This window comes from Opisthocomus hoazin, chromosome 12, assembly GCF_030867145.1.
Source record: "Opisthocomus hoazin isolate bOpiHoa1 chromosome 12, bOpiHoa1.hap1, whole genome shotgun sequence".
NCBI classification, from domain to species: Eukaryota; Metazoa; Chordata; class Aves; order Opisthocomiformes; family Opisthocomidae; genus Opisthocomus; species Opisthocomus hoazin.
The window spans coordinates 4344046-4370215 of NC_134425.1; the positions used below are offsets into that span (position 1 = coordinate 4344046).

General features: G+C 44.8%; 1 protein-coding gene across 2 annotated transcripts in view; it reads left to right on the forward strand.

The window, feature by feature from the left end:
- The first annotated feature begins 587 nt into the window (after positions 1–587).
- The window catches only part of AP1G1 (adaptor related protein complex 1 subunit gamma 1), a 52159-nt gene continuing 26576 nt past the window's right edge, over positions 588–26170 (forward strand). Inside the window, exons 1-5 of one of the 2 annotated variants that reach the window (XM_075434250.1) lie at positions 588–703; positions 16468–16671; positions 20796–20920; positions 23458–23599; positions 24822–24918. In XM_075434250.1, the coding sequence (XP_075290365.1) occupies positions 16471–16671; positions 20796–20920; positions 23458–23599; positions 24822–24918 (565 nt within the window). In that variant the 5' untranslated portion in view covers positions 588–703; positions 16468–16470. Of the gene's footprint in view, positions 704–1693; positions 1713–16467; positions 16672–20795; positions 20921–23457; positions 23600–24821; positions 24919–26170 lie in introns of those variants that run through there. The other variant, XM_075434251.1, reaches the window with a different exon arrangement.

A 26170-nucleotide genomic window follows, 5' to 3' on the forward strand; every position in this document is an offset into this window, starting at 1 on the left:
CGGCGCGCGCCGATGACGCCAGCGCACCGCCCCGCGCGCCGGAAGCGCGCCTCGCCCCCGTCGGTTGGCGTCACGGGGCGCCCGCAGCGACGGTTGTCGTGGCAACCGGCCGCGCCCGCCGCTCTACCCCCCCCCCCCCCCCGACCCCACGCCGCGTGCCGCCGCGCCCCCGACGTCAGGGGAGCGTGACGCTCCACGAGCGCGAGGGACCGGCGGGCCGGGCGCGCTCTCCCCGCGGCGGCCGCCTCGGCCCGAGCAGCCAGGCCTTGCTCCCAGGCGGCCCCCGGCGCTGCGGAACCCTGGTTGCGGGCGGCGCGACCCGCCCGGCCCCACCACGGGGGAGCGCTAGCCCCGGGGCGGGGGGGGGCGGTCCGCCCCGCGCGTGACGTCATCAGTGACTGCCACGGTGCGCCGCTCCGCTCCTCGGCCCAGCGGCATCGCGGGTGCTTCCGCCGAGAAAAAGTAGTGCGAGCGGCCTTTCCCGGCCCGCCGCCGCCGGTGCCGCCCCGTCCCCGCGCTCTCCCCGCCGAGGCCGCCGCGGCCGCGCCCCCGCGCCGGGGCCGGCGGAGGCCGGGAGGCCCGAGGGGAGCGCGCCGGAGCGCGGATCCCTCCGCCTGCGGTATCGGTGCTGCGGCCGCGCCGCCGCCATTTTGAATGCCTGGCCCCTGCCGCCGCCGCTTCCTCCGCTGCAGGGACCGGCCCGGTGAGTGGGGCCGCGGCGCCCGCCCGCTCCCCTCCCTACGCCCCCGGCTCGGCCGCGTCTCCGCTGCCGCGGCCCGCCGGGTCCCGACGGCCCGGTGTGCCTTCGCTGCCCCTGCCCCCCGCCGTGCTCCGCGCCCGGGCTGCGGCCCCGCCATCAGCGCCGCTGGCCCTGCCGCCGCCGGAGTCCGCCCGGTCTCCCCCCGCGGCCTATGCCCCCGCCTCCGTCCGCGCACCGGGCCCGTCGCGGACTCTGCCCCGCGCTGCCGGCCTCGGGCCTCGCCGGCTGCGGCCCGCCGGGCAGGCGCTGCTGGCCGGGCTCCCTCCGCTCCCCTCGCCCGCCGTCTCCGGGGCTCGGGCCGGGCCGCACCGCCGCGGTGGCGAGCGGGGGACCCCCCGCCGAGGTGCTGCCGGTGAGAGCGTGGCGGGGCTCGGGCCGTGCGGGAGGCCCGGGCCGTCTCCGAAGCCGCCGGGACGTTGGCGTTCGTCCTTCTCGGGGGGCTGTGCCGCGCAGCCGCCCGGAGCGTTGCGGCCGCCGTCTCTCCCGTCCGCCGGGGTTTGCCTGGTGCCTCCCGCTTGCGTGGATTTCAGTGGGAGCGAAAATCCGTGATTTCTGGCCGTTTGGGGCAAACTCTGCGTGGTGGCAGCGGTGGGCTGCGAGCTGAGAAGCAGTCTGGGAAGCCCCTGCTTCAAGGCTGGTCGAGTTTTCTCTCTCACAAGCTATGAGGCAAACTGTGAGGTTTTCTAGCAAGTGTTGTTTTTAAAGTTTGCAGATAGAACAGTTGTGTGTTTCATTACATTGTAAGCGGCGCTTAAAAATGCGTAGCGCTGTATTTCAGTTTCTGGCGCTCAAAGTGCGAGTGGAACGGCTGGAATCCCCGTGGAACACCTCCCTGGCAGGGTGACGCGTCACGGGTGTGACCAGACGGTCTGCTTGGCCTGTACTGGCTTAAACACAGTGGAACACCTTGGTGTTTTCCCCTGCATGGTACTCCTAGCAGCTGACACTTCAGGTTGTTTTTTTTTCCTCTTTTTCCTGTGCTCCTTCCGTGTGATCATGCACCGCTGGGTTTTGTATGCCTGCTTCCCTCCTCCCCCTTCTCAACTACACTTGTTAATTTTGCATTAGTTTATTTGCGTGTGCCGTTCGGTTGCCAAATTATTTCTTTCGCTTCCTCATGCGCACTCTGGTATTTGGCACAGGATTTGAAAATTTTACTGGGTGCTTGAGAGCTCAACAAGGGCAAGAGGTTTTGTGGTTTTTCTGAAGGATTCCGTGTGAACCCCTCGATTCTTCCATGGTGGGAGAAGGAGGGGAAGGTATTTAAATTCCTGTGAGTTGAGAAGGGGAAAGTAAGTCTGGGGTAATTGTTTTGTGAAGGGATCCAGCTTTCCTGTCTCCAGTTTTGTTTTTTGCTGTTGTTCCTGTGACTGCTGATCTGATTTCTGCCCCCCCCCCCCCCCCCCCCCCCCCCCAAAGTAGTACGATAGCAATGGAGGGGTCCCGCAGTACCTTTGTGGCAGTGTCCTGGCGAGACAGTAAGGGGTTCAGAAATGTTCTGATTCTTGGTAGCTCCTTTACCTGCGGAGTTTTAGTGGAGGGCTACGAGGATGGTGAGGGGACTGCAGCATCTCTCCTACGAGGACAGGCTGAGGGAGCTGGGCTTGTTCAGCCTGCAGAAGAGAAGGCTGAGAGGGGACCTTAGAAATGCCTCTAAGTGTCTGCAGGGTGGGTGTCAGGAGGATGGGGCCAAACTCTTTCCAGTGGTGCCCAGCGACAGGACAAGGGGCAATGGGCACAAACTGAAGCAGAGGAAGCTCCGTCTGAAGATGAGGAAGAACTTCTTCCCTCTGAGGGTGACGGAGCCCTGGCCCAGGCTGCCCAGGGAGGCTGTGGAGTCTCCTTCTCTGGAGATATTCAAGCCCCGCCTGGACGCGGTGCTGTGCAGCCTGCTCTGGGTGACCCTGCTTCGGCAGGGGGTTGAACTGGGTGACCCACAGAGGTCCCTTCCAACCCCGACCATTCTGTGATTCTGTAAACTGAGATGAGAGCAGTAAGTTTGTCGAGCGATAGTGTAAGAAGGCTGTGAACAGCAGCAGAGGCACTGAAGTTGCCTGTTAGGCGTGCGGGCAGACTGCACTGGTTAATGCAGGTCAGATTTGGGAAGTCACCCTTTGGAGTGTGAGGGCTCATGAAAATCTTACTGCTTCTAAAGTTAATGGCACTCCTTCAGTGAAGCTTCTTGTGCCTCTTTAGTGTGAATATTTGGTTTTATTTTTGAGTTGGCAACGTATGTAACTTCAGGAGATCAGTTGTTTGATTTCTTCATGTTTTTTAATAACCTGACTTGAAGTGATGTTAATTTGTTCTAGATGATACTCAGCTGCTCTCTGAGGAAGAAGGTCTGGTCTGCCTTGGTAGCAGTATTACTTCAAGGGATGAGCGTTTTTCAGTTAAGGAGTGAATATATGATGAGGCTGTAACTCGAAAACCAGTTACGGTAATGTGAGTGTGAATGAATCTGCTAATATCACAAGTGATAATATTGGCCTTTATCTGCTGTTTGGCGGAGAAGCTATGGGTAAAAATCTAAGATTAGAACTTCCTAGGGCATAGCTGAAGTTAACTGGTATACTATAAAGTTTGTATTAGTGAGTGTAAAAATGTGTGTCATCTCGTCTTTCATCTGGCATTAACCACGGTAAAGAAAGATTTGGGGGTTTTGTCACAGAGTGGGAGGGTTTGTTGGGTTTGTGGTTTGTTTTTTTGGTGGTTTTTTTTTTTTTTTTGGTTGTTTTTTTAATTTTAACTCTTCAGGAAAATGAACAGGAAGTAGAATAACCAGATTACTGATCAAAATAATTAGGAAACTAGAAGCAGGTGAGAAATACAAAGGTAATGTAGGTCAGTGGTGATTGAAGTGTAGTAACAGAAGCTGGGAAATCTGGAATTCTGATCTCATCTGTCACGCCGATCAGCTCTGTAGATGTGCTAACTCTGCTTCCAGTGCTTCATTCGTTAGCTTCTAAAAGAAGGGAAATGCTGGTTTTGTTCTGGAGCAGATGTTGAGGTTGATATTTATAATGGTTGGCAGCTCAGTGCCTCTTCTGAAGCCAGTTCAGGGGTGGGCTGGGGTGGTGTGTAAGTACCATTGTGCAGGAGTGGGACCCTCGTCAGGAGCGCCTGCCTGGTCCCACTGCGTTCTGTTGCTGGGCTGTGGCCACGAGAAGAGGTGAGGAGAAGGGTGGCGGTGGGTTTGGCTGGCTGGCAGGGTCGACTCGGGCTGACAGTCTGCAGGAAGAGCCCTGTGACGTCCCTGTCACTGTTCTGTGTCTCCTCCTCCTCTCAGCTTCTGAGCCTCTTGAATACTCTTGTGCTACATTTCTTGGTTTTTGAGCGTAGCTGGAAATGGGACCGTGACTTCTTCTAAGACTACTTTTTTAGCTCTTCGCTCTTCTTTTGTGGCATTTTTTTCCTTACTTGACACTCTTTCTTCCCCCCCCCCCCCCCCCCCCCGCTGTCTTTGTATAATGCAAAGTGTAACACTGATGCCTTTTATTGTCTTTCTGTATTTTGAAGGCTCCTGCTGCCTTAATTTCTTTTTGATTTTCTGGTGTTACTTACTTTCCACTTCCTAGCTCTCTGTTGTATTAAATAGCTTTTTCTCAAGGGAGGCTATTTTTCCACTTGGAAAGTTGTATGGTTGGTTGCTTTTTCTTTTATCTCTTTTGTGTTGGCTTTGCCCTTCTTTGCCCTTCTTGATGATGATGGTGCTCCTGGGTTAGGTGTTTACTGTTTTCTGTGTAAATATTGATAATACTAAATGGCATAGCAATATCTCTGCTTTTGTTCACAGCTTCATCTCTATTTGCAGTTTATATTTGTGTATATTTCTGGTTTTACTGCCAGTATGTCTTTTTTTAAGTATCTCGTAGAAGTGTGAAGCCCGCTGGTAGTAGGGTGGAGCTAAAGCCATCAGTATTTTGTAGCTAACCATTGCACTTACTGCCTTAATGTAGTCCGGGCGTTGCTTCTGCTGTTGTGTACAGGGGGCTCGATTCAGTTACACAGAAGCAAACAGGGGAGTTCTGCTGCTGACTTCAGTTGGGAGTTGGGTCAGGCTTTAATGATGCAACTTCCCAAAAGCTGGTTTTGCTTGAGGAATGTGATTATTGTGGAACAACTGAAGTCGTGTGTTTCAGATGTGTTTGAAAATGTGTGCTTCGGTCTTGGGTTGCTCTCCAGAATGAACCATGTTCAGAAATACTGTTTAGAGGAAAAGCTGTAGCTGGGTATATATCTTACTTGAATTGAAAATTCAAAGTTTTTCCAAACAGTAAAGCCCTCTGTGAATAATCCCATGAGCTTTGATGGGTTTTATAACTTAGTGTTTCCAGAATTCAAGGCTAAATAATAATGGAATTTTAAAACATGTCTGATAATTTGTCATAAAGACATTTTTAAGCAGCTTTTTCTTTTTTCTTTTTTTATTTCATTAATATATTGAAAGAGTGGCTTTAGTTTTGTTTTTTTTTTTTTAGACACAAGTTAACATTTCATAATAGTTTCCAGGGGGAAGGATCTCAACTCAATTACACATTTAAGGATAGTAAGTCCTTTTGTCTTTACAGAGCAATTCCTGGTAGAGGAATATAGCTTGGCTGAAGCACTTGAGCATTTTACATGTGGCTTTTGGTAATATTAGGTGCTTCTTGTAAATACAAAAGGTTATTTGGTGAACAATCATATTTGAAATGATTGTATTCTAAGAGACTTTTTAGTAAGATTCTATATGGAAATATTTTTTGCATAATGGCGTGTTGAATAAAATCTTTTAATTATAAAACTCCATAAGCTTAACTAGTAAAAGACTATAAAAAGGAGAAAATAGTGATTTTAGAAGTATAATTTAGATGAAAACTAAGTGTTTTTAGTACATTATGATTTTTGCTTTCTTGATTAATTCTTGCCACGTTTGGATAGTTTACTAGGAATGAGTTGCATAAAGAAAGAATGCCTTTTTATTGGTTCAGGGAAAGAATTCACGAATAGCAGAGGGAGGAGAATCACTGAGCTAACACCTTTCATGCAATCCAGAGACTAGGAAAAAAGCTGGAATTCTTTTTTTAAACCAGCTCGGACACCGGCCACCTGTACCGTTGGAACTAATACGAGTTAGGTATCTAACTCTCTCAGCAGCTGTGATCTTGATAGTGGGTTACTCTAAATGGGCAAGGCCTTCAAAATGAGGAGGGGGAAACGGGCTTGATGAGGTGGAAGAATTCTGCGTTCAATCCTGCCAGATACTGTAAATGTTAACTGGTAGGCTCTTTTCAGGTATTCGGGGAATGTCCCTGATTTCTAGAGCTTGTAGTTAGCAAAGGAATGGCAGAGGGAAGCTGCTGCTGTAAACAAAATGAGGAAAGAGATTACTACTTTAAAAATTGCGTTGTCATTTATGTTAATATGCAAAGAATAAACACATGTGCCTGTACCAGTGAAAAGTGTTAACTAATCCTGAAGAACAAGACCTGCTGCTTTGGAGGAAGTTCAAAGCAGCATTTAGGCAGCTAAAGTTAAACTTCAGGTCTGCTATTACTAGATGATACGGTCGTCCTCTGTCTGTTAGTCATCTTGTGCAATAAAATGCATGTCTGTAATGTAGAGAAGTCTGTAAAATTTAATTTTTCATGGCAGTTTGCTATTTGATAGCTTTGTAGTTGTCACCTGACGCTGACTTCTTTTAATCTTTCATATGGTTCGTAGAGTGAATTTCAAGATTCTGTCTCATTTCAATGCGATACAGTCAAAATTAGATGATCACTGAAGTGTTTTAATTCTTCTGAGCTCTAAATTGTTTAATCCTGTTTATATTTTGCTTTTGTAATTTTTTGAGTATTCTTTTTGTTTTTAACTCTCATTATTAATCTGTTCGTTGTTGTATAGCCCTGATTCCCTCTTCAGTGAAGTCTGTATGGCCGCATATCAAGTCCCAGCAAGATTTTGATATCGCAGCTGTTGGCTGCCTTGGCACAGCCACGCTGTGGTTATGCTGCATATTGTCCATATGTTGTTTGTATGATCAGGAAAGTCACAAATAGTTGCCAATAAATCATCTTCTGGGGCTTGCTGGAGCTCTTTTCCATTCTTTGTGCCTTTCATTACGCAGCAGCTTCCTAGAGTTCCAGCTCCGTATCCACGGGGGACATGAGACCTTGTGCCGGTCTGGCTGTGGCAGCTTGTCGTTGCGCTCAATGAGTCTGGTCTCCAGTCACGGATTGCTTGGCAGTCTGTGTGTGGAAAGATGTTTGTTCCCTGTTGTTCTGCAGTCTGTCAGAACCCTAGAAAAATGATACGCAAGTAATGCGGAGAGTTGGTTTGGCTAAGGGGAGGGAAGGGCATGGCACGGCGCTTCTTACGTGTATTTCCTCTAGAAAGGAACGGGAGAAGTGGAGCCAGTGCAGTCGTCTCTCGGTTAGAACTGTGGTTTTTTTCTTTAGCTGTAGGCCTGCAAGGGCATACTGGTTTGAGCTGTATCGTGTGAAGTGGTTGCTGTTTTGCGTGCGTTAATGTTTTCCATCCTGTAGAAGTATCCATGTAATCTCGTTGCCTCCATTCTACCTCTTGTGCCTGTTTTCTCACCAAGTCTGCAAAATGCACGCTTCCGGCCTGCAGTCCTGCTGCTTCGAGTCACCGCAGTGTGGGCACAGCGGTTGAGTTAGGGCCTGCCCTGGGACGGAGTCAGCCGGGTGAGCATGGGATTGTCCGGGAAGTGGGGTGGGTGGTTTATTGGGTCACATTTCTGAATATGGAAATATGTGGACCTCAAAAAGCTAAAGGAATTTGCTTGGGGGGTGAGTGTGAGACTGAGATGCTGGATGTCTTCCTGAAGTCTGGTGATATCTGCACAAAACCTGTCTTGTTTGCTCAGGTGGCTTGGGTAGGGGGTGGTTAACTTCCCCGACCCCTACAAACTGTGGATCTTTGCTTCATGACCAAGGGGCTGCTAGTCTCAGAGCACTGGGAGAGATTAACAGGTAGGCCATGAAAAACAACTGCTCAGGCATCCCCAGCTCCTTCATTCACATGCACATGCAGCTGTATTTTTTTAATGAAGTAGAAGTATCTGCCCCAGCAGTCCCTGCTGGCTTGGCTTCTCCCAGTTTTGTAGTTATTTACTCAGTAGACCTTGTGTCAATACCATCTTGATGCTTGTCACTTGATGTAGGCAGTGATTTCAGAGCTGCAATTAAAGTTTTTGTGGGCAGCACAGGGCTCTTCAGGTGTGTATATTCTGCAGGTGTGTCGAGGAGGAGGAGGAAGCTGTTGTGTGGGCTGTAGCAAAACCGACCGTATTTGTTTCACCTTGTTGCTGCGTGGGATAACGCTACGGTACCTGAGGTGTTTAAGCGATTATGCCTGCAGAATCCCAGGGCAGTCAGTATTGTCTGTGGGAGCTGAGACAGTGAGGTGGCCCAGGAGTACAGATCTGCTGGTGGTTACGTGGAAGCCATGTCTGACTGTCCTTTAGATATGACAAAGTGTCTGAGAGCTCCAGTAAAAAGGAAGAACTGTTTAATGTTTGTTTGAAGTCTTTTTTTGCATTATGTTCCTAAGCAAACTTCTTGATGTATTTTCCTGTCCTTATTCTTTTCTCAATTGGTGTTCATAATTCATTTGTTCAGTACCTCAGCATGGATGAGATGCCTTTTTTTTTTTTTTTTTTAAATAAAAATGTTCTGGTGACACCTAAAGACCCTGTGCCTGGATAGGACTGTAGGAGAAATATGATAAATAGCAGAGACGTATGCTAGAAGTCTCACTGGTAAGCAATGTGTAAAGAAAACAAATTCATAGCAAAAAAAAAAAAAGCAGCACGTTATTTACATGAGTGCTTTATATGGAAAAAGTTAGTGGGATTCTTATGTTGAAATCTGTGAAGAATGCTCAAACTGAAAAGGCACAAGAACAACTCTTAAAACAAATAGGTAAATTTACTGATAAATTGCCAATAGAAAGTGAAGTTCACCAGTATCTCTGAAGGAACTAAAAATTGTTCAACTTGTAAATCTGATGTGTCACTGTCTTAACACTTCCCTTACAACAAGAGTCAGTGGTAGTTTGTGTGATGCCAGTTTTTTTAAGAGGGCTCCAGGAGAGGACCCAGGAACTGCCTGGTTGTTGGCAGGTTATTAGTAAACGGATAAAGGTCGTCTGGATTATAAAGTTGCTGGATTTTTTCAAAAGTCTTTACAGAGTCTCTAACCAAAGGTTTTAATTGCGTTACAGTTTAATTTTTCAAGGGAGATCTTACTGTGAATTAATAACTAGCTAAGGAAGAAACAAAAGTGACTAGACAACAATAGAGAATCTGTCTGCTTTCGTAATGGGAAGAGGTTATTGGAGGCACTGTGCAGCTGCACGTTGAGCGTGTTCATAAAGCGGTTTGGAGAAGAGGGGTGAACTGTGAGGTGACAGTTTCATCCGAAAGCTGTGGAAGGATTTTATGACACTAAGGAAGTATGCAACAAGGTGGTAAAATGAATTGATTGACAATAAATGCAAAGCAATGCCTACGCTGGAAAGAAATTACTAAAAAGATAAATATACAGTGAATGGCTCAAAAGAAGTTGCCACTCAGATCAGAGGTCTTTGAGCTATCTGTAGGATCTTTATAAAAGTCAGCTAAACAGTAGGCAAAGTGAGTTTAAATGTGTTTAACTTTCTAAGTGCAAAGAATTAAAAAATCTTCTATGTAAGCTCATGGTTCACCCATTGCTTGAATACTTTTTATAGGCTTACTCCTTTTTTTTAATTTAAAAAAGGGTGGGAGTGGATTTCTGGGATGTACAGAGCGATATGAAGGAATTGTGCAATGGTTTCATACAGGAAGATGTTAGAGTAGGACTCTGGTGCCTAGAAAGGGAGGTGGCTGGGGGTTAGATACCATTAAGGGCTGTAAAATCAATCAATAGGTGATGAGTACTTACTTTCTCATGGTGTAAGAATTTCATTTAGTATCCCTTACTTGGTCAGACAGGAGATTTAAAGCAAAAGATATTTTTTTGTGGAATTTATAGTTAAACTGTGCAAGTTGTTACCATGGGTGTGAATGGGGAGCAGGTTGGATGCTTTCAAACAGTGAGTAGATAAATCTGTAGCTCCGTAGAGAGATGCTATGCAGAAAGACACTGCCTGTGGTTGAGGAAGTCCCCTACGTCGCAGCAAATCTTGGAAGCGGGAAAGGTGCCACGGGGATGTACTTTCTGTGTTAGTTCTTCTCTACAGCCGCTGCTCCCCACCCTGAGGCAGGGTGCTGGGTTAGGTCGGTTTTACGCCTTACCTGGCACGGCTGCTGCTGTTCTCTGCAATTACCACTTTATGCCCTGTAGTGCATCAATACAGGGCATCGGATACTTAGTCATGCAGTCTGCTAGTGAGAAAGTTCTCACCGTATTATTTAAGTTCTTTGGGTGTATGCATATTGTGTCGCATGAACATTTGTGCTTAACAGAAAATCAGGAATTACAGAATCACAGAATCACAGAATGGTAGGGGGTTGGAAGGGACCTCTGTGGGTCATCTAGTCCAACCCTCCTGCAGAAGCAGGGTCACCTGCAGCAGGCTGCACAGGACCTTGTCCAGGTGGGTCTTGAATATCTCCAGAGAAGACTCTACAACCTCCCTGGGCGACCTGTTCCAGTGCTCCGTCACCCTCAGAGGGAAGAAGTTCTTCCTCGTGTTCAGCTGGAACTTCCTCTGCTTCAGTTTGTGCCCATTGCCCCTTGTCCTGTCACTGGGCACCACTGAAAAGAATTATCCAAGGCATATGACATTAAAGGTCTCGAAGGTTTGGATATTCCTATTCCAATAGGCTTTGGAGTAGTTGATAGTAGGTAAATGTTCTGGAATGCTTCTGAATTGTTCTCCTGTCCCAAGCTGCTTCATACCTGCAAGATCTACCACTTACACTTACTTGACATGTCTGAAACTTAAAAATGGCGTGAGACTTCCAGTGTATTAGCGTGCAAAAGAATCTTAAAGTCACTGAAGGCAGAAATTGAATACCTGACATAAGAATTTCTTGGTAGTAAAAGAACGCTTTCTTGTGGAGGGGTGAAAAAAGCCAATCTGATATGTTGTGTGGGAATTGCTATGCGATGAAATGCCAGAAGAGTGTGTGCTTAAGAAAGCAGGAGCTCACGCCCTGAGGAATAAGCATGCGAAGTGATTTGTGAGAGGGAGACACCATTTTATATAGATGGGTGTGAAACTTTTTTATGGGAAGAATTCAAAGGTATACTTGGAAAAAAACCTGAATAATTTAATGTGGATGAAAAAAAACCCACAAACTGAGTATGGAGTTGCAGCACAAGGACGGAAGTTCTGAGTGTTGGAAAATAAATCCTAGCTTTGCCTTTTGCCCTGTGTGTTGTCCTCCATCAGAGCAGTTCCGAATTGTTCTCGCCGTGTCTGGCAGGAAGCGTGTGAGCGGCAGTTGCTCTGGGGAAGTAGTTCAGATTGGGCTGTGTCGTAGTAATGCCTGTTAGTGCGCTACCCGGTTAGGTGCAAACAGAATTTTGCTGTCTTCTGATTATGAGTCTTATTCTTTAATTCTTTGCTTTCCAAAATGCTGGCTTGTGCTTGTTTTCCTGTGGTTGTGATGTGAGGAGGAAAAATAATGTTTACAGTGTGGAGTGCCGATCGTTTATTTATGCAGAGGCATTTGTAAACACAGACTATTAATTTTGTTCAGTGGCTGGATGATGTTAGGGTGAAATCGTATTAGGTCTTTAGTGTTTGTTTTCTTTTTACCTGCCTTCTTAGTGAGGTAGGAAGTCCTGCCTGAACACTGGTGAAGGGTGCAAAAGAAATGTTCATAAAAAGCTGCACTTAGAGTATATGGTAACTTCGTTCACTGTTGTTCTCCCATGAACTAGAACTTCTCAGGCAGTCTGTCCTTTCTGTTGTGCAGGGCCAAATTTAACATGCCAAAGCCATCTGTGGGCATAGCTACAGAGTGTTTTGGTCCCATGGCAAGGAAAGCAATGTGGTTGTACAAGTCACAGGCTGAAGGTTTCAGTGTTCAGCAGTTGATAAACCCCTCACATACAGAGCGGGAGCAAAAGGACTTGCGAGGAGCTACTTGAGGAGCTACTGGAAAGAGTCCAGCAGAGGGCTACGAGGATGGTGAGGGGACTGGAGCATCTCCTACGAGGAGAGGCTGAGGGAGCTGGGCTTGTTCAGCCTGAAGAAGAGAAGGCTGCGGGGGGACCTAATATATACTTACAAATATCTGAAGGGTGGGTGTCAGGAAGATGGGGCCAAATTCTTTACAGTGGTGCCCAGTGACAGGACAAGGGGCAATGGGCACAAACTGAAGCAGAGGAAGTTCCGTCTGAACATGAGGAAGAACTTCTTCCCTCTGAGGGTGACGGAGCACTGGAACAGGCTGCCCAGGGAGGCTGTGGAGTCTCCTTCTCTGGAGATATTCAAGCCCCGCCTGGACGCGGTGCTGTGCAGCCTGCTCTGGGTGACGCTGCTTCGGCAGGGCGGTTGAACTGGGTGACCCACAGAGGTCCCTTCCAACCCTGACCATTCTGTGATTCTGTGATATCAAAGCAAGTTGCTACCAGACTTCAGTTTGTTTGCAGACTGTGTATTAGTGTGTAAAAAAGTTTTCAAAGAACTCTTTTTCTAAAATAAAAAACTCAGTCATGGGTTTAACTTGTAATAACTGCTCTCTCACTGCGTGTCTGCTCAGGAACATGAAAGTTCTGGATGAGCTGAACTCGGGTGCGGAGCCGCAGCGTGTCAGTGTGGCTTACTGCTGGAGGGAGCGCTTCACCCCTTGCCTGCTCCATCATGGCCCTTCCAGAGCTCTGTGTTCTTGCTGCTGCCTTTGTGGCTGTGCAAGCCGGACTGACGTGTCTGAAGCCTGCTGCTCTTGGGAGGAAAGTCGCAAGCTGTTTTTCAGATGTCCGGGCTGCCTCCCTCGTGTGGCGTGCTGTCCCGGGAATGCCACTGTCAGCACAGTGGAAGGACTGGAACCATCTCTTTCAGCATGAGCCTGTGCATGGGTCGTCTTCGTGATTGTGAAATTGTTGCCTATAGACTGCAGAGGAATATTCCTGCAGTAGTGCTTTTGCTTTTTTAACTTCTTCCCAATTTTTCAACAAGAGTGTGGCTTACCAAAATTGGTTTAGAACCATGTGGTGTGTCTGTGTAGGAGGTGAGTCCAGACTTAAAAATTAGGGAATTGAAGCAGGGTGTTGCCACCCAGGAAAGACGTTTTTGGGTTTATGACATTGTTATATGAAAAACACAAGCTGAGCACTTTGTAGTGATCAGAATCCCAAACTGAGTGTTACTCATTATTAGGAAAATAATAGGGGGCAAAAAGAAGACATTTTGTGCAAGTAAATCAATGGCACATCTACTCCTAAGTGCTGCATGCAGCATTTTTACTCCTCTGCCCCTTCAGAAAGGACGCAGGAGGCTGCATTTTTGAGACTGGGAGGGTGAGGGAGGGATAACAGTGGGAGCATGCAGAATAACTGGGAGCAGCAGTGGGAACAAGCGGTTGGAAATGCTGAACAAAAGAAGCAGCTGGGTCTCTGTGTGTCACGCAGTGAAGCAATGGAACTCAAGTTGTGTTCTGCAGAATATTGTTGATTCTACAAGTTTGCCTGGGTTCCATATAAAACCAGGGTAGTTTTTATTTCTGGCTTTGGAAGTTCTTGGGCCACAAATTGTTTGAAGACTGCAAGAAAATTCTGAGGAACTGTTTCTGCATGCTTGCCCTGTCCATACACTCTTCCCTAAGCATCTGCTGTTGTCAGAGGCAGGGTACTGAACCGGGTGGAGCTTTGATCAGACCCGGTATGGCCATTTCTGATCTGCTTTCTGCCTTCTTTGACTGCCCATTTAGGACAGTAAAAGGTTGGCAGATCATGTTCTGCATGTGAATTTGTAGGTGAAGTTGAATACTGCTATAGAAATGATTGAGACTGCTGCCAGTACGACAGACTCAGAATAGAAACATGAACTTAAGCAGATGTTGTTAGAAGGATTCATAGAATAGGTCCTACTTTATTGCAGAATAGCTTCCTAGGTAGACACGCCTTGTGCCTCAAGTTTTATTCAGACTTTCAGCTCTGAAGGCAGGCTCAAAGGATAGGCTTATGCGAACAAAGTTTTGGGATTTGTAGTGGGGTGTGATTAGCAGCAAGTTAACAAGTCTCCAGTGATAGCACATGGTTAATCTGTGTTTGTCCTTTTTCACTAAGAGTAAATAACTGCAGAGTAAAGCAACGCAACCAGATGACAGCTAGGAAGCAACTAGTGCATGCTGTATTGGAACTTTAGCTTGCAGTAATAAACTTTTGCCCAGTTACTTAATTTTACATGCCATTTAAATGCATGGTTTTAGTTATTTTCCTTTTTTTTTTAATAGTTCCAAGTTGCTCATAATGAAATTTCCGAAGCAAGCTATTCATCAGAGGCTTTTTGCAGGATTTTAGCAAAGTATTTTTCTCTCTTAGGGTAGGAAGAGTGTTTTATTATGTATGGATAGGGGATGCAGCAGTAAATGGATAGAATTACACTACCTTTTATTTGAAAAGCTTTGAAACCATCATGCTTCTGGCTGACGTCCTGTATGAGTGCTGGGGAGTTGTCCTTTTACTTCGAGGATGTGTATGTTCTTGCACTGGTGTAGTCTTCCAGTGTGGCCAAATAATATTTGCAAAAATGATTTATATGTGCTATTTTGAGACCTGCGCTTCAGCATCTGAAATCTCCAGGGACTGCGTACAGTAGGTGTGTCTCCGTGCGTTGCTCGTAACGCTCGGCAGAGTTTTCAAGTTCTGTTTGTTGTGATTCTGCAACCTTAACTTGCTGCTGGAAGATCACAGTTCTACTACTGTCACCGGTACTGTTGTTAGCTGAAGAGCAGAGGTTGGCGTTAAGGGTTTAAAGGCTCCATCTAACTAAGTGCCTCCCTGTGCACATGTGGATTTGCTGTGTGAGGAAGATCTTTTCAGCATAGGGACCTTACAAGCTGCATTGAAAGAACGAATGCCACATTCAAAGGCCTTATTTATTGCATGTTCAAGTACTGTTCTGGAGATGATTTTCTTACTTCCCTTTGACTGCTTCTGTGATGCTTGTTGGTGCAGTATCTGAATGCATAGTAAACGTTAATTTATTCATATCACAGTAATGTGAGGAAGTGTAATAAATTCACGTGGAAGGCCAGGACAAGACTAAGTATTAACATGTCCAGTAATCTTGATCCTGCATATGTCAGCAGTTTGGGGTAGAATTTCCCTATGCAGAAAGAACATCTCTACTCTTCCATTTCCAAAACAGAATGCTTTGTATGTCTCTGTAAATTACAGCTTACTAGGTGTGAAGATGGGGAACTGGAATATGAGGGATATACATGGTCTGACTGAAGAGACTTATGTATGAGTTCTGTAGGAAACCAGATTTATAATCCAGACCTGTAGAGCAACATGCAGCTGTCTTACTGTGAGGCCACCTTTACTCATTGCATGTGCATCTCTTTGCTTTTCTGCAGCACGCGAGTCCCTTGCTAACTCTGTGTGCTTCCCAGCCTGTCCTGTGGTGTCGTGTAAGCCAGTTAGTGCAGCATCTGAATGCGCGTCTTTCTGGTATGACAGTGTTCACGATATATGACGCTCCGTTGTGGGAGGACAGTGACCCAGACAGTGTAGCAGACTGCCATGGCAACTTTTTGCAAGTTAGTGTGACATTATCTGTTACCAGAATGCCTTAGTTATATTGGCAGTCTAGAGCAGATGAAAGAAGACTGTAGAAATGCTTGCATAGTCTGGTCTCCCAGAAAGTCAGAAGTCTACTCTGGTGAGCATGATCTAGAAAGTTCAACTGTTGAACGTAATTCTAAAGTTTGGCTTTTGTTTGAGAGCCATTTTCCTCCTGAAAGATACTTGGAAGACTGAATTGCTCTCTAGGTCAAATGGCTCCATCAGTATTCCACCTGGTGAAGAGAAACTACTTGGAGTTCGTATAAAATACACTTTTCTTGCATGCTGTTTTCATACAATTACCACCAGACAGTAATGTGACAGGCTTTTTTATTTTAGAAAGGATTGTTCTTTTTGGTGTGTAATAAAGGTACGTTGTCAACTTGATTTAATTTTTTTTTTAAAGAAGAATCTCTGAAATATCACCACAGCTAGGGTTGTTCTTCCATCTGCTTTTTCTGCTGACTTCCACACCTCTAAGAAGGAAATGTGTATGACACAAGTTTGCAGGGTTCTTGAAGCATGGCTGTCTGCAACACTTGTATGAAATCTTGTGCAAGTTATTAAAGAGCATTGCTTTTTGTAAACTATTTCTGTCCCAAATTGTCATGGTTTTGGGATCAACTCTCTCTGGAGCCTGACTTTTCTGGAGAGGCAGGTGATGGGACTATGAGAACATACCTTGCAGAGTACTATTTCCACCTGTTTCAGGTGGGGAGTCGTGTTCACCTGACAGCTAGCTCAAAGCATAGCAATTCCTGTTTCTGATGTTCCCCAAAATCAAATGTGAGGTACAGTGAATTCCTCTGTTTTTCAAGTTTACTTTTAACCATGCTACTGAAGCAGTCTGCATTTTCTTAATTCTTCTACTTATATAATTGTAGGGTAACAAAGGAAAAAAATTTGCGGATGTATGAGACCATTCTGAAGCCTTTAGGTACAGTGCAAGGTTTACAGATCTCTCTCTTCTCTCAGAGGATGCCAGCCCCCATCAGACTGCGGGAGTTGATCCGGACCATCCGGACAGCAAGAACCCAGGCGGAAGAGCGTGAGATGATCCAAAAGGAATGTGCTGCTATCAGGTCATCCTTCCGAGAGGAAGATAACACATACCGATGCAGAAATGTGGCAAAGCTGCTGTATATGCACATGCTGGGATACCCTGCGCATTTTGGACAGGTAGGTCCGAGTTCAGTGCTTGCTGTGCGATGTGCGTATGCCAGTCTGCTTTGTGATTCGGGCACATTGAGTTGTTCAGAGCATTCCTAGCTGCAGTTTTGCTGTCCGCTCTTTGGGCTGTTTTAAGGTCTGTCTTCATGTATATTCTGAACGTGCATTAAGTTTTGACTTTGTTAGTAAGATCTGCTGTTTGGAGACATACACATTTTGTTATGAAACTTAGACTCAGTCTGCTTTTTCCAGACTGTCTGCTCGTCGCCACCCATGTTTCTGCAGAGCGGTAGTTCTTAAACCACAGTCCAGGACATTTGGATATTTCTAGATGGGTTCAAAATAGCACTTTGGAGTTCTGTCTCTGATGGAAAATACCAGATGCTTCAAAGGAGGTTCTATTCCCTTTTCCTTCTAAAGCTATCTATTCTAGGCAGATAAGAGCTGGTCTGTTCCCAGCAATAAGAAACTGGTGTTCCTTATCCCCATTTTAGTGAGGTGACTTGGTAAATGCTGATATGAGTTTTCCATCTCTTGTCTTATTTTGACGTGCTATTTTTGATGCAGGTAGATTGTGGAAAACGGAGACAGGAAGATGGGAGTTCTAGATCTATAAGATGTTCTTCAGGTTGAGCTCTGCCTAGTCTTTGGGGCATAGTCTGTTTTGCTTAGAAGTCGTAAGTGTCCTGTTAGTAGTAGTCTAACCGAGAGCTTCCATAAAGCTAAATAAAACGTCAGTCAAATTGTTGTATTTCTTAAAGTAGCTTCATGTCTTTGGAGTCTATCCCGTCATGATTGGATTTACCAATCCTGACATGTCTCACTGAACCAGTAAACTCGAACCACTGAAATCAAATTCAAAATAGTGTTAGGGAGTGAGTCTGGGCTGTACTATTGCATATGAAGTTCATTATCTTCCTTCTACATCATTGGATTCTTCTCGCAGGGTAGCAAGTTCTTGCATAAGAGCAAGTGAATTTGTGTATTATCCTGTTCTTAACGCTTCACGTAGCCAGGCTCCCTGGTCCAAGAGAGAAACTTCCTGTCACAAAAATTTAAGGCTAAGTATCTGAGAGCTACAAGAAGAATGAAAAGCGTTACAGATAAGTGTCTTCTAGCATTTCTACATTTGAACTGTTAGGAACGTGTTTAAATTTTGTTGGGGTTTTTATTTTGTTACTCAAGTATTTAGTCCCTTGTATGAAAGATTGGACCAGATAGTTAATAATTTTCCAGTTTCTGCTTTGGTCAGTAATGGTAAATTACCTCTTCGCTCTCAGTGGAAGAAGGATAAAACAGATTGTTCTGTGTCTATTATTGTTGGGATTGTTACATCTCTAAGAGAAGCATCTGTCCTGACTATTTGGGGAGCGGAGTACTTCATTCGATGGCCTTGGTTCTCATGTAGTTTGTCAGCTGCACTTTGAGGAAGGTATAGAGCCCAAGGCTGAGAAGGGATTTTAACAGGTATTCTCCAAGTGAGTTAGGTGCAGACCTGTGCGTGTCCTCAGTGCTTGTAACTGGAAGGAATCCTTCAAAGTGCCAATGCTATGTGGGTAGAGTACAGTTTGCGTGAGTTGGGGACCTGCTGAAGATACACGCTGTTCCAGCAGTGGAGTCTTGTAGATGGACAGTCCAGCATTGCAGACGGAAAGCTTCTAAGAGTAACAGAATAAATAAGCGGGAAATATGTTTTGGTGACAAACAGGAGAGAGCCACAGGCTGTGTTAGACAGTCTCTCTTAAAGATGGAAGCAGACATCTGACTTCAGCTAACAGTGTGGATGGGGTAACCAATAATAAAATGGAATTTAGAGAAGGTGTTGGAAATGGTGAATAGTTGATCTACTTCTCTCCAAGCCAGGGATCCTCAACTTTGACCCAGGATATCTTGTACAGAAATATAAGAACGAGCAGCATAGTTAGCCAGAGCTTGCTGAGATGCACTGAATGGCAAGCTGTCTCTTGAGTGTGTGCAGAGGCCATTTGTGCAACTTTAGAATGTATCAAGCATCCTGGGCAAACGTTCAAGTATCTTATAATTATTGTCATTATTTCAGCTTGCAAAAAAAAACCAAACCAGTTGGAAGGGTGGCTATGTCAGTAAAAACTAGTGTAAGTTGTAGTCTAGCTATATGCCTGTATCAGATCCAGCTTTACTAGTGTATCTGTTGCAGTACTGATGTAGCAGATTTTAATTGTTCCTTTGAATGAAATGGCTGTAATGGTATCAAGATTTCTTCCACTAATTAGACCTACTAAGAGCTTCAGCTGATCATGTTTCTCAGTATTGCTGTGCCTGAAGCTAGTTTGCATGTGTTTGTATACCAGTGAAACAAGAACTCATCGGCCTTTCATGGCGTAAATCTCAATAACACCTTTCAAATTCAGAAGTACTGGAAATATGTCTTACAGTATCTGTTGCAGTCATTAGTTTCCTTCTGCTTTTTCGTAGTAGTTCACCTTCTGCCTTTGTTGGCTTTTACACTGTAGCTTGGATGTCATCAATTCTACATTGCATTTTTGCAGCGGGTTGTATAGGAAAGTATTTTGCAAACCTGCAGCAGGAATTTGGTTCAGAGGTGCATTATTCTCTTACTGAAAGCGCTGGCAGGAGAAGAGGTCGATATCTGGTGTTCTGTACCTTATCCCTGGTTGATCTCGCCCATTTGTGCGTATTCAGTTATCCTTGCAGATGACTGATCTTATTGTTCAGAGGTGTTTCTTTAGTCTAGATTTTCAGCCCCTTTAAACCTAGCAAACTGAACTGGCTTGCTTTCAAGCTTTTTCATGCCAATTTGTCACCCTGCACTAACTGGGTGTTCTTATGTGACAGCTTCTTGCGTAGGTGAGTTCTGACGCCATGCCGTTGTGAGAACTTGTCAGTGGCTAGGCCATAGCACTTACTTTCTCTGGCACTTCAGCTTTAATTTTCTTATCGATATCCTGTACAACTTTACCCTCCCGATGTGTGTGTGCTTCTTGCATCTCACCTGTGTCTTGCCCTGTTCAAGCTTCCCTGTATACACCTAGGGACCATGAAAAACTTTTCATGGCGCCCTGGTTTTTTGCCTGTGCATGCCCCCTTTACTTCCTTTAAAATGGATCGGTTGCAAGCTTTGACCCCTCCTCACATCCATTCTGTGTGCTTACTTGCTGCCCCAGCTGCTTTGTGAAACAGACTCACGAGATGTGTTTGTGAGGGGTAGGTGTCTTACCTGTTTTGAGAAGCCATTTCTACTACTTCCTGACTGGAAAGTAGAGCTGGATTATGCTCGATTAATTATCTGTTAGAGAAAAATATTGTAGTGCGTAGTAATGTCAGAATATCTCTGTGGTTGATGTCTTTTTTTTTTTCAGTAAGAAAGTGTTAAAAAGGAATTGGCAATTCAATTCTTAATCAGCTGAGCGCAAGTGGCAGCTATGCATGTTATCTTGGGGATCTCCTTTGTGCTGTTGAGCAGAGTTGACACGTCTACATGGTGGAAAGGAAGCTTGTAGTGGCTACAGTGCCTAGGACTTTAGTCAGACTTCAGGTGCTCAAATAGAGGTTGCAGAGCAGCACAATAACTGTCTGTGACTGTATTTAAGGTTTACCTAGCTAGCAAGTTAGTTACAGTTCATAATAAACAAAAACTGGTTTTGACAACTTAACTTTTACCGAGTGATGATCCTCTCTCTGGTAGGTAGATGGACCCAGTTAAGCCTGGTTCAGAAGTTTCCAGTGCATGTCAAACATGACACCTGATCTAGATTTCCAGATCTTTACTATTTGGTTTTAATAATGGATCTCTTGTCTCTGTAAATACATTATCTTTTACTTTTGTGATCTGACATAAACCCACCTATCTGGTATGTCTGAGGTCATGGAAGTGTCTGGCTACTTGAAGATGCAGGAGCTGCTAATGACTTTTCTGCTGGCTTGCTGGGAGCTTTGGGCAGGTCATTTAACCTTTCTTTGTTTTCCACATCACCAAAATGGGAATAAAATATGCTTTCAAAAATGCATTCTGAGAGACCTAAATGAGTAAACATAAAAATTCAAACTGTTTCTCCTCTAGCTAAGAAGTAGTTTAAGCTAATTCTGTCTTTTTTTTTCTTCTTTTTTTTTCCTTTTTTTTTTTTTTTTTCCAGTTGGAGTGCCTCAAGCTCATTGCCTCTCAGAAATTTACAGACAAGCGCATTGGGTATTTAGGTGCCATGTTGCTGCTGGATGAGAGACAGGATGTCCATCTTCTTATGACCAATTGCATCAAGAAGTAAGGGTGCCACCTCTCTCTCCATCAACACATGCTTTGAGGTTTCAGGATCTGAAAGTACACTGCTGACAGTGATATTTTGAGTACTTTAGTTTTTTTGCCTTGTGTTAGAAAACTGGTGTCTTCAATTTGTTGTATTCTGTTGACCATGCAAGACTGCTGTAGTATTGTACTGTATTGGATGATCCTGTCTGGCTTCCTTAGAGAAAAGAGAACATAAAATTGCATTGGTCCTGAAGAGGTGTACGTGGCAAACACCACTTCGTGTCACTACTGTTATGGAATGGTAGTACGTGTTTCTAGGGGTCATGTTAAGATAAATAAAATCAGGAAGATGAAATGGCCACAGAAAGCTGCTCAGCCACTGCGTAAGACCCACAGTTGTTGTAAAGAACTTTCTTCCATTTCTGTAAATTAGTTATCTTCCAGCTTGCAGTAGGAAAGAGCCAGGCGAGCAGTAACGCAGCATCAATAAAGGTCCATGCGCCTTTTAAATATGACTGAATTGGGATGTTTTATAACACTGTTAAAACTTTGTAGGCTGAACTGGTCATCATGTGCTGCAGTCCTGTGTTTCACTGCAGCCATGTTGTCCTGTGTTTGTTTACTTGACTTGAGCTCTGAAGAGTTGTCTGACTTCAAGGGTCAAGGCTGTGTATCCTGCTTTCTTTTTAAAGTTGGCCTAACAGTCCTGACGAATGGTTTTCCTTGGAAGCAAGGCAGCACCTTGGGATGTGCTGTCTGCTTGGCATCTTGCTGAAATCAGACAAGAGGGGGTGGGAAATATATATATATATATTTTTTTTTTTTCCTCTCAGCAAAATGCTGTTACTGGGACTGTTTTACGTTATAGCTCAGTAGATGATGATTGGTGTGTTTCCAGTAACACTCCTTTTCAAGATGGATGGGAGCAGGAGTGGAACAACTGGGTTCTAGTTGATTTATCCAAATGCCTGCCTTGGTTGTGTGCGGTGTGTCTGCTTTTGTTGTTATTTACTTGTAGAACATAAGCCTCCCAGATATTAGCAAGTGAAGTGTTGATCTTCAGTTAGACTGTGGCCTCAAAGTGCTGGGAAAGAAACTTGACAAAACTGCGGGCCTGAGGATCTGCTAACTTTGGACCTCGTGTCCAGGAGGGAAGAGACATTTTGCTAACGATTTTTCCTTTAAATGTCATACCTGTGGGGCTCTTCCATTACAACTAGGCTGCTAGGTTAACACCTCTTTCGATTTTTTTTATGCTAAAATGAATTTGTGTGGTAAGGGGGTAGAGAGTTTGAACTGGAGATGGATCAGACTGAAGCTGAGCAAAACTGGTGGACGGCTTCCCACCACCTCAGTGGGTTGTTTACTGCTTTCTCCTTTGGCTTCCGTATCTACCACTTTGTCTTGGTGTTATCTAGATGTAAAGTGTTTGACTTATGGCATTGTCTTTCATTATTTTGTAGCAAGACCTAGATTTTTAATACAAAAAAATGCGAGCACCATTGTGAAGCACATACTTGTTATACACGCAGCTATATATAGCTGTCAAAAATTTGTTAAAAGGAAGGAAACAAAATAACAACCCATTTAGTGGCATGTGCTATCTGTTCCTTCATCTGCATGTTGCCATAGCTGCTTGATGTTATAACCAGAATACTGTCTCTTGCTTCTCCGCACGTTGTGCGCAGCCAGTTACATACCACTCGTTTCCCCTGCTGTCCCGTCGTGCACATCCCAGCTCCCCATGCCCCCCAACCCAGGAACCATTGTCTTGACTTTCTTCAACACCGAATCCTGCGTACTGTGGTGATATGAGTACCAAATCGTCTGATGGAAAAGTAGCGTAGAGGGATCGGTTTTAAAGGCTGTTGGGATTGCCATGTGGAAGTGATCTTGTCTTGTACTTAGTGTGACATTGGTAGCTGGCCTCATGAATAGCATCTGCTGTTGGGTGGTTTAACTTCTCATTGACCGCCTTTCACAACTTCCTTAGGCACATGAATAGTTAGGAATGCTAAACAAAATTCCTGTATGGATTATTTTCAAGGTGTGCAAGGGGGGGGTGTGGTTTTTACTCAGGATAGAGGGTATTTTACATAGATTTTTATATACTGCTTGGTTTATAAATGCAGAAGCTAAAGCCTATCCTAGAACATAGTTAAACTGGGACAACCCACAGAGTCACTGCAGGACTGTACTTCGTGTTAGGTTCTTTCCTGCATGCAAGTTCCAGGATACAATGTTTTGGCTTTACTGTAGGAGTTTTAATGGAATTCTGTGTGGTCTTCACTCGTCTCAGCTCAGTCCCTAAATACCCACCTGATAGTTTTAACCAAGTATTTAGAATTATAAGGGTTCTAAGTAGAAGCAGTAGCAAACCCTGTGGTACATGGCGTTCAAAGCTGCTGTTGCTCCTAATGCATGCTCCCCAATAGCTGAGGATCTGGAGAGTTCTTCAGGGGCATTAGAGGGCTATAGATACAGATGCCTTTTCTTGTGTGTTCAGGTTCTCCGTGTGCATGCTGATTGGCTTTTTCTGTTCTCCTTTACAGTGACCTTAATCACAGCACGCAATATGTGCAGGGGCTGGCACTCTGCACTCTTGGCTGCATGGGCTCCTCAGAAATGTGCAGAGACCTTGCAGGAGAGGTGGAAAAGCTCCTCAAAACTTCCAACTCCTATCTTAGGAAGAAGGTACTTCGGGAAACTTTTGGATACTTTGTTACAGATTAAAACTCAAGATTGATCGGATACCTTGCCAATATGTGGAATACTAGATGGCTTGGATCACACTGGCTGAGTATTTTCCCAGTGTGCAAGACAGAGGTCAGAAGTCCCTGTCTATAGCAGGAGTGTGTGTAAGCCTCCAAAAGACAAGCCTCCAACAAGGTGGGGCAGTTTTTTCCATTTTGATACTCTCTACCGTAAGGTTATTGATGGTAATGTGAACACCTGCCCGGTCAGACACTAACCCTAAACAGAGAAACTTTGATCATTAGCCGTGCAGGCTGATATCTGAAGAATTGAACCTATTTGATCTCTTCTGTTGACAATGATGACAGTAGTATGTGAAATAGAAAGGTTAAGGGCTTGAAACGGGCAAACGATTATAAATTGTCTCATTGCAATAGCAAGTGTGCAGTAGCATCTGCAAAGTGTAATCACGCTTGTTCTTCTAAACTTAATTCATTGTTGAGGAGGGTGGGGAGCAGTAAGATTTAGGAAGAGATGCATTGGTACTTCTTTGTCTAGTGCTGGATCTAGAGAGAGATTGGATAGAAAGCAAAGCTAAGAGAGAGTTTCAAAGCTGTGCTCTGGGAATAGGTCCTCAGTGTACTTGATTCTTAAGCAGCTACAAAGGATAGTGTCTCCTGTTGCTTCTGCATGCTAGAATTAGGAGGCAATTTTTTTGCAATATGCTTTTGTTTTTCATAGGACTCACCACCTGCAGGAGGAAGTTATTTTGTTGGGAAGGAGATGATATTCAAGGGAAAGAAAATGAGCCATAAATTTGACATAAGTTTCATTATTTGCTTCCAATGTATTATCCCCTCCCTAGCAACAGGAAGACAGACTGAAGTAGCCCTATTAAAGGCAGAGCTGCTTTGCAGTTAATATCATTTCTGAAGTGAATAATGTAAAAATGAGCCATTGCTAATGGGGAGTATTACTTTGTAGCTCAGTACTTGCTCCCCCTCTCCTCTCTCTCCCCCCCTGCCCCCCCGGTATTTTTATGGAACTCTTCTCTGTGATGCTGTTTAATATCACGTGTAGTAGAGAGATGGAAAAATGTACCATAAACTTCCTAGGCCTTTGTATATAATGAAATTTGTGATAGTTCCCACTGTGCTAGATGTTCTCAAAACGTGTATTATTGTCGTTCCAGTATGTAGTAACAGAGCTGTTTTTCCTACAGGCAGCATTGTGCGCTGTTCATGTCATTAGAAAGGTGCCTGAACTCATGGAGATGTTCCTGCCAGCCACCAAAAACTTGCTGAATGAGAAGAACCATGGTAATATCCGAGGCTATGTAGCAAGGCAGTGGCATTCTTTAGGGGATGGTGCCCTTGCTACCTAAGCCTTTTGTTTGGAAGGAACTTTTGAGTTTATTTGTATGATTTGTTTCTTCCCGTTTCTATGCAGTGAAAGCAAATGTCATTCAGAAGGAGGGGATGTGTATGACTCTGCTAATCAGCAGGACTTTTACATGGCATAGGTGACAAACTTTCACTGTTCTTTGATATGCTTCAGAGTCAGCGGAGTGGGAAAGTTTGTGATTTTAATCAAATACACTGCCTAAAGGGACTCTAAAGTGCACTTTTTAGGGGTGATTTTTCGTGTCTTCTGTTAGCATAGCACTATAGGGTTCTCTGACATCGTTTTAGCAGGCATTTCCAGGACCGATTCCTACATCACTGTCAGGAAAGAGTCTTTCTTCAGTGCTGTTTTTTGTCAGAGCCACATCATAAATCAGATTCTCACTTGAATGGTCCTTTGCGAGGTTATTCTGTGTTAATGCATTTTCTTGCACAAGTGCTTCTAGAAGGTTATTTAAAGAAAAATACTAACAGCTTGAATAATTTGTATCAAGTGTAGTGCTCACTTCCCCAAGTCTTAGTCCTGTGGCACATCTGCAATGAGCATGTGCCTTGAAGTAGATGGGTGTGCTGGGAGTCCTACAGCAGATGTTTGCGGGGCTGACATAATCTCAAGACAGAGTAATTGTAAGTGCAACAGTACTAATGGGCCACAGTAGCTTCCCGAGAAGGTATTGTCTCCTCCCTCACTCCCGCATGTGTTGTAAACCTTTGAGGTACAGGACAGTTTGTATATGGAACATGGTTCGTGTGTGTGCAGCTAGTTTACCTTGATTTAAAACCTAATGGCCAGAACATTTAGACCAGGCACTGCTTCAAATAGGCAATGGTCTGTAAAACTCTTTGACAGTAAGCGATGCCTGTGTGATCCAATTTGGTAGCATGAGATTCTCTCTCTTTGTCTTACGCAACCCTGAAAAGCTGAGAGCTGTTCTGTTCCCTCGTTAAAGATAGGAATGTGCCTCTTCAAGCCTTGGCCAAGCAGAGAATTGAGTCTAGGTTCCCCTGAATTCAAGAACCAGATCGTCCTTTCTGCTGTCCCCATCCTTAAAACTCAGTATCTCCTTTCCAGGAGTCTTAGCCATGGGTTTCGTGTTGAGCTTTCACTGAAGCAGAATATGTATGAAACGCTTTTAGCAGCCACTTGGGGACGTCTCAGTGATTAAGT